General features: G+C 38.5%; 1 protein-coding gene across 1 annotated transcript in view; it reads right to left on the reverse strand.

The window, feature by feature from the left end:
- Positions 1 to 2,428: 2,428 nt before the first annotated feature.
- The window catches only part of brinp3a.1 (bone morphogenetic protein/retinoic acid inducible neural-specific 3a, tandem duplicate 1), a 79,169-nt gene continuing 72,635 nt past the window's right edge, over positions 2,429 to 8,962 (reverse strand). Inside the window, exon 8 of the mRNA XM_074668506.1 lies at positions 2,429 to 4,378. Within this exon, the coding sequence (XP_074524607.1) occupies positions 3,262 to 4,378 (1,117 nt within the window). The 3' untranslated portion in view covers positions 2,429 to 3,261. The remainder of the gene's footprint in view (positions 4,379 to 8,962) is intronic.

The raw sequence follows: 8,962 nt of genomic DNA on the forward strand, positions 1-8,962 counted from the left end.
TAATAATTTGTTTTGAAAAGATGCAACTTTGCAAGTCTGCGAAATGTCACCCAATCTTACTAACAGCATGATTTTTTAAGATGAAACCAAAGTCCTACTTTTTTATGTCTAAGAATTTCTTTCATGCACTTCCCACCTACAAATTTGAGTACTTGATGCTATGTTGAATATGAAAACTGCAGATTGGACAGGTTTCATGAAAATACAAAATCTGAGCCATCTAATGTGTGAAACCTTTTAAAAGCAACTTCCAGAGTTCACAATAATATATGGCTAATTTAAAGGCGTCCTGTGGATCAGCATCAGGACTGAGCTGCAAAACACAATCTGGAAAAAGTATGTGGATGCAGCAAGCTGTGACACTGGGCTTCAAAACAATGCACCATTCAATAGAAAATATGACAGGAAACTCGAGGTAGATGGCAGTCCAAACAAGGAATATCACTTGAAACTGTAATTTTGTTCGTTTTGTATGTCTGATTACTGTGACAGCCCAAATGTGCCTTTAGCGTACAGCATCAGTCTTGCACTACAAACACTTAACCTGAGATCTCCTCCTCTCATTTATACTGACTGATTCTATACAAAAGTGCAAACAATGTTACTGTGAGCACTGCAAACATTCTTGTTTAATGTTTGTGGCACAGAAGTCCAGCAGCATTTCAGAGAGCTCTGATTTATGCTGGAAAACAGCCTGTGTACAAGGTTAAAGAGGCCGTAAAGCAGTACCATCTGATAGCTATCATCTGATAACGATTCAGTATTAATCATTTCCTACAAACAGACATCTACATTTAAATTCAGTTTACAATTTGGTGACCTCCCAACTCTGCTCCATTCTCTCAATTTACTGCTCACACTGTCCAGCAGGCCAGCGCTCAGAAATATAATTATCAGACATTAGCGGATGGGCCTTGAGTCTGTCTTTTTAAACGTAACAGATGAAAGTCAGCTTTAGGAGATGAATTCATCATAAACTTCCATTCCCTTCATTTTTAGAGGAATGGGGATGAAGGTAAGGTGGAGTCAGCCTGGAACATAAACCATGCTAACAGCAGACACCATGAATCAAAAGCACACATACACTCTCATATCATAACTGTAACATTGACTTGGGTTTCATACAAAATGACAACAAAATAGAAAATAAACAACATAAGGATAATGCAAACAAATAAAATAACTCAACAACAAAAGGATAACACAGACAATAAAGAAACAGGAAAAGGTGGGCACTGGTGAGCAGCTTGAATCTTTGTTAGATAGTGAAACAGCCTGTCCATCTTTTTGACTGGAAGTAATGTTTCCTTCCTTGTTGATTTCCAGACATAAGTGCTTTGATGTGATTTAAACTTAGTCTTTTTATCAGAGACTGTTTTGAAATAGGGTTGCAGAAAACATCCCAAAAATGTATATCTACATTATGACTTCAAGAAGACACTAAAGTACAAAGAAGTACAAGGAACAAAGAAGAGTATTATCCCGAGGACCAAAAAAGAAGAAAAATAGTGTGATTATGATAAATTTCCCTAGACTTTTAGACACATGTTCGCTTATGTGACTTTCCATTGTATCAAGTCACTGGAGCTGTTCTTTTAAAAGCTTTACAAAGTGCCGGTCAGATACAAAATTTGTTGCATTATGTGATTCGTTTGAGCTAATTTCTTTTGTGTAGTCCTGTTCTTTTTTAATTATTCATTCAATTTATTTTATTCCATTTTATTATTATTTTATTTTATTTTATTTAGTTTTATTTAATTAAATTTAATTTTAATTTATTTTATTTTAATTTTATTTAATTTTATTTAATTTTATTAGTCAGTGTGCTTTGCACAAAGCTGGTTTTAAACACGAACGTTCAAAAAAAAAAAAAAAAAAGGCTCATAATGATTGGAATTTGAAGAAGTTGCAGACGCCAAATAATGAGATCACATCTCATTAAAACAGATGACTAATAACCTCCAGTTATTCCTTGGCAATCCCCGCCGAGGAATCATGTTTGCACAACCACAGGAGCAAAAAAAGGATTTTTTATTTTATTTTTTTAATTTCAATTATTTTAGTTTTTGAATCTTAATTGCGACTGCCTGAGAAAATGATACCAAATAAGTTGTCTCTGAACGGTCTGTGTCTCCTTATATGAAATCAGCCTAATGACACTCATTAATGTATGGCTAAAATGAAACATTTTTTCCTAATCTGTAAATTACTTTATAGGATTAGCCTTTAAATATCCTGCTTATGACACAGCTGGATAATCCTGTACTTCTGGATTTTGCCTTGACTCAGGCTCACTCACTTATCCCTGAGCAAAAAGGCATCAGGAGACTTTGTAATGTTGGCAGGAGATGCTGAGGTGCTCTTCATTACACTAATAAAAACGTCTAATGACAAGTGTGAAAATACACCATCTATAGACCACACATAAAAATGTATTTTATTTAGTGTATTAACAAATTGTATTATACATTTTATTTTTGTAACTTTTTGTTTCACAAACAACAGCATTATAAAAATAAAAGCACATGTAACATAGATTGTGATTTAGTGTCTTTTTTTATCCGCAGTATTACAGCATCTATTTATCCATTTTTTCTTTTTTAACATTTTCAGGTATTTTCTTATAAAAGTGTGTAGTAGAGTTTAAAAACAGGTGAGTCTGCTGTCGAATGGAAAGCAAGTGTGTGTGTCTCAAGCTTGGACAGAGTGAGCGGACAGTAAAAGAAGTACTGATGTGTGTATGTGTGTGAGTGTGAATATCTTTACCAGGAAATTAAATGTGATGATTAAAATACAAACCAAATAAACATGCTGGTGCTGAAATGTTATATTTGCCAGATGGATACATTGCTCAGGTAATACTTCATCAGCAAAAGCTCTTATTTACGTATGTGTATGTGTGTGTGTGTGTGTGTGTGTGTGATTTAGTTCTGTGCAACCTACAAACGTCAGCACACTGGCAACATATCAGTGGTGGTAGAGTTTAAATTTATAGCACTATAACTGTCAGTTATTATTTTCACCAGGAGAGAAAAAAGAAGCTATGAGGCAAGTTTGGTGAAATCCTCCTTAATTCTACAATGTTGTACAAATTTATACGAAAATCTGACATGAGGATCTCAAATGCACTCCGGAGATCCATGACGACAATGAAAATGTCCCCCAAATGTCCCCTGCACGGATCCAGAATTGCTCTTAACCATCATCAGGCCTGTGTGATAACTGCTCCACCATCTGTGCAACTGGCCGCCTGCCCACTTATTAGCTACATAATTTGGTTGTTTCGTATTCCATCGAGTTGGGCTGCTTGGCACTGAAAGTCTGCAGCGCTGCCTGGATCCTGGCAACGTCTGTCGTGGACAGTTTGAGCCGGTGCCGCAGCAGACAGGAGAACAGGTCCAGAGGCTGCGCTCCGGGTGGGGAGAGCCTGTTGACCCGATCCCGGATCTCCAGCAGCTGCAGCAGGGCCGAGTCCTGCGATCCCTGAGTGTATGGGTAGTCTAGCTGTAAAATCAAGTCCTGGATCGCCTCTGGGTCAAAGTGCATGCTGTAGCCATACACCTGGATGCTGTTGATCTTCATGTAGCCAAAATTCTGCCCTGGTTCCAGGTACTCCAGAGGTTCGTAATATACAGTTCCATTGCCGTTTGTCGCAGGCCCTCGGATTCTGCTCCGCAGGTAAAAGTGAACCGTCTCAAAAAATGTTTTCCACTTGTTTCCCAAAGTCAAAGTCCAGTTGTAGCAGTCATAGGGAAAGTCTAATTTAGTCCTTTCCCAGTCTGGGTAGTTATTCTGGTCAATGGGCATGATCCAGCTCTCTGAGTGGCTGCCCCCAAATGGGTTGATATAGACAGACAGCATGGGATCCAAAGTGCTGTTCTTGGTAAGGCAGATCTGTAGAGACATCCCCAGAAGCATGTGCACATGGTTTGACTTGTATTTATTACTCTTCAGCGTCAGCAACATCCTCTTCCGCCACGACGGGTCGAACCAGTTGTTCAGCCTGACGTCATTGCTGACAAAGATCCCATGAATGCTGATGCGATTGTCCCGTTTCTGCAGCAGGTAGCGCAGCTCCATATCCTGCAGGTCAGTCTCGAAGCCGATGTAATGGTCGGTGGAGTCGGGCACCTCGTTGCGGCACACGCCCTGGCTCAGCATGTAGCCCTGGTTGCAGGTGGCGCAGCGGGAGCGATTCTCGTAAGAGCAGGTGGCGCAGGAGGTGCCTTCGCCCACTGTGCAGGGGATGACGCCCTGGCAGGGGGGTTGCTCGTAAGGGCAGGAGCAACTCCGGGTCTCCTCCAGGTAGGATCCGATGTGGTTGTTCTCACTGCAGTACATGATGGAGAGGATGTAGTGGAGCCAGTAGCTGAAGGGCCTGAGACAAAGACAAGACAAAGAAAAAGAATTACTCTATGTACGATAGGAAACAAATTTGTCAGGCACGAGGAACCGTCTATCTTTAGACTTAGGTTAATATTTTGCTTAAACTCTCCTGAGCATTGTCAGAAACACTGGTCTTCATCAGCCTCGATAAGTTTTGTATTTGGGCTGAGACTTTTAAAGAGGTTGACCTAAAACCCTTGAACTGATTTCCCTTGCCTGTGAAACACTTTTTTAAATTAAGAGTATTGGGAAAACACTTGTACCATGTGGAGTTAAAGCACTGTAGGACACTATTAATAACATAAGTGAAAACAAAGCAAGAATCTGTCTCTGTGCTCCAAAAGGTCTTGAACAGCAGCAAAAACACACAAACGCATTGTTCTCTCTGAAGAAACATCGAACACGGCCAGACAACGAGAAGGCAAGAAAAACACGTCTGACTAAAAACCCAGCAGACACAACAAGAAGAGGAAGCGAAAGGATAAAAATAAAGGAATGGGCCATAATGTTGGACTTCTATTATCTTATTGTAGCGAGCAGCTTGCATGAGTGTTTGTGTGAGTGGGTGGCTTTAAAGGCATGGATGGGGAAAAAAGCAAAAAGAGGGGACAATGAAGGAAAGGAAAAATAATCTCTGCCTTGGCTGTAAGGACAAAAAGCTCCCGGGTGAATCTGGGGCAGGTTAGCTAAGGACAGCATTTAATTGAGTTATATTTGCCTTTCTACTTTCCTATATTAACCTCTTCTTTCTTTGCTTTATTTCTTTGCTTTAATCTTGTCTCCCAGTCGTTTGAGGTTGTTTCTCCTTGGATGACCCCTGACCATCACTTTCTTGAAAAAGATTGCACGAACCAAGTCATGTGACTCTAAAATAAAGAGTTTTGATTGGCTATCAAATGATAAATTGTAATATCACTGATTTCAAGTAAAGAGAACATTGAGTACTAGTGTCAAACGCACACTACAAGAAAACATGCCTGATGGGATTGGATGCCAAATGTTTTTTTTTACTTTTCTCTTAAAGATGCTATGAGGAGAATCCCTTTTAATTAAACTGCCTTGACACCTTCTGGCCTGGAGTCTTGGAACTAGTTTTCTTTGTTCTAGACAACTTTTTCACCAGATTTAACGCAACAAGGTAAGGTACAGTTGTGGCCAAAAGTTTTGAGAATGGCACTTTTTTTTTTCCCTTTCAACAAAAGTCATTTTTCGTAGCAGGGAATGACTTTGCACAATTCATCTGATCACTTTTCCAGGGTTCCAACAGCTCTAGGCAAGTTAAATCTAAGACTTTTTAAGACTTTTTTAATGATGTTGGAAATCAAATTTAAAAACAAGTCGACAACGAACCACAATTGAAACAAACAAAACTAACAAACAAAAACACCCCATGGATTACCTGGGTTAGAGGCAATTTTGACCCAATGTTTATTTTACATACAATATCACTTTTTTTTACAACTTTATGCCTATTTTGCCCCCATTCATCTCTTTTGGCCACTGTCACAACTGTTTTTGAAATTTTTACATGGTTTTTGAAATTTAATTTCAAATTTAATTCTCAATTTTGCTGCCATAATCAATTTCCCTGAGCCACTTTTTTTTTTTTTTTGCCAATTTGTCCTCATTTTTTTCTCTCTCCAGGCACCCTAGGTAGAACCAAGACATGCAACCAGATCACCGTTTTGTTAGTTCCGCTATTGTGATTACGCGATGTTGCCACAAGAGTAAATCAGGAAATTATTTAGAAAAATAGATAAACATTACTTTTTTTTTTTTTTTTACTTCAAACTTACATAAATCTTACCAATGTGTTCAAATTATTAAGACTTTTGAAATTTGGATTTAAGACTTTTTAATGCCAATTCAGGCCTTATTTTTAGAATTATAAATTCAATGCCTTTTAAGACTTTTCAAGGATCCGCGGGAACCCTGTTTTCACTCTAGATTGAATAAAAAAAATATCCCACCTTCAGAACTAATGCAGCAAGCTCTGTGGAAAACAAAACTTTTGCAGTTCTCAAAACGTTTGGCCACTACTATATCAGTACAGTGACATAGCACTGTTGTTTGAAACGTGACAACAAGTAAATGTAAGTTTGTACAGTACGTCAGTAGCCAGCTAAATGTAGGGCTACTAGCATCCCGATGCTACAACATATTTGTAGGCTAACGTGAAAACAAGCAAACCGTCGGTTCGTACAGTAGTTTGGTAGTTGTCCTTATGTAGTGCTACTAGCAGCCCGGTGTTGTGAGACATGTTGTGTTGTCATAGAGACATTCCGGTCTTGCTTGACCCAATCAAGAAATTATGAAGTAGCATTTTGAAATAACTTTTATTGGCTTTGAGGTGTGGATTATGATAGGGCATTTATCTGGAAGGGAGACTTTTGCAATATCACTTTCCAATTCCTCACAGCTCCTGTAAATGACCCAACATTTTAACTAAGTTATGCTTCATTGTGAAAATGTGATTTGGAAAGAATGATAAATGGTAAATCAGACATGTAAGAGACATTAGACAAAGTAAAATAAAAAGTAAATGCCTAATGAGAATTTAATATTCTTGTTCAAACTGGTATTTTTTTTTATTTGTGCCACAAAGTATCTCTGTCCTAAAGATTACAACTGTAGATTATACGTGATTCTGTCCAGTGGAACAGTGCAGAGCCAAGATGACTGTTAAGCAGGAAAAGCTAAATATTCTGTTGAGACACAATCCCTAATTATAAAACTAAATTCCTGAGGTTGGTTTGAAAAAGTAGCAGACAGAGCACATGGCAGAACTAAAATATTGTCTTTTTTTCCCTTCTATCCTTCTCTTTTCTTTTCATCTGTCACTTTTTTGAATCCACTTTTGTTCCCAGTAGAGTTAGCAGCTTTCTTTTTTTTGTGGCCATGTGCATCTGCTCATTTAATTCATACTGAACAATGGTGTGGGCAGAAGTAATTTACATTCAAAAGCATCTTTTCTGAAGGAAGAAATAACATTTGTCCAAACAGTTGTTTGACTAAATAATAAGTGGGCTTCACAGCGTGTGTGTGGCACAGGGGTTTCTACCTTCTGTAATTAATATTAGATCAAAGTCACAGAGTCAGACAAGGTTCTTCCCACAACTTTACAAAACAGAGCAAATATATGGAGTTGCTTCCATGTTTGAAAATAAAGGTCTATCTCTGAAACTTGTTTTTGAGAGCAAGCTTATTAATGTATTTTTTTAGTATACTGACTGGGGTTGTGTTTGACTTGCTTCAATGTTTCATTAAACCGCTGATAAAACATTATGATTAATGCATTGGAAATGGTTAAAAACAGACAAAAATACTTCCCTAGAACTAAAATTATATATTTTTTTCTACTGTGGGTTAAGTAGATTGAGAAACTGACATTCATTTTGAGAAATACAAAGTACTTTGTTTTTTTAGAGGATCAAATATAATAAGGTGTATCTCATACCCTCAGGGACATTTACACAGGGTTACCGGGGTTCCTCAGGACTCACTGCTTGGTCCCATTCCTTTCTTAAGATAGATGGTAACCTGCCATTGGATTTGGAAAGATCCTGCCAAAGATGATGAATAACTTAGGCTTAAGATAGGTTGACCTAAAGGTGATATTTCTTCATCCATTTAGAGATGAGAACTGGGCTGAATCTGTGATGTCATCTGGTATGAAAGACTCTAAGGGTTGTCTGTCTTCTACAAGGCAGTGGAATGAGAATGGTGTAAATTAAGCTAAGTAATCTTTTGCCTGGAACTTGGATACCATGGTCTCAGAACAGCTAACCTTTAAGGAACAAGTTACCAGGTTTGCCTGATTTATTTACAAAATAAAGAAATAGAAGTTTAGAATCTAGCCTAGAACGTGGCCCACATGAAATTGAATCACTAATAACTGCAACTCCTCACTCCAAGTAAAACATTTGCAGAAGATGAGGAGTAGAACTTGGACTTATTGTTCTCATTAGGTTTTTGGGATAAAGCTATGATTTATTGTTCAGTTTCTGCAGTCCAGTAGGGGCTGCCATGGTGTTCATCTGTGCCACCAGTGGTCTAGAAACAATCTTAAGGTTCTTCTACTTGTTTTTAAGTCTCTATAGTCCTGTTTCCACCAAGAAGACCGGTTTGGGTTGTCCAGATACGGTGTGCATTTTGTGGCGTTGCCACTGACTTATCCAGGGACAGATCCCAAAATAATCGAGACAAGCCGTCCCACTTTTTGGGATCCTTTCATATAGGTGCCAAACTGAACCGATTTGTTCTAAGAAGGTAGAGCTACAACACTGCAGACCGTTGATTGGTCAAAAGAATCATTTACCCCGCGACAGTGGCTGCATTTCTCCTGGCGGCACACAGACTTCTCTGAAACAAAGCTTGATTGTAGTTTGTATCAAAGACCTACCTGCCAATCACAGAGGGCACAAAATGCTGCATGACTTCCAACTATGCTCTTTGTTTACTGTGTCACGTTTTTCTTCTTTGTTGGATTTATTTTCGGGGTAAACTGTGACGCCCTGTTACGGCGTCACGCTATTGTTGAACAGCTGTGGCTTTCAGCATCTGGCTTACATGCTGC

This window comes from Halichoeres trimaculatus, unplaced genomic scaffold, assembly GCF_033239565.1.
Source record: "Halichoeres trimaculatus isolate MK-OKI-2021-1 unplaced genomic scaffold, fHalTri1.1 fHalTri1_scaffold_4, whole genome shotgun sequence".
NCBI lineage: Eukaryota > Metazoa > Chordata > Actinopteri > Labriformes > Labridae > Halichoeres > Halichoeres trimaculatus.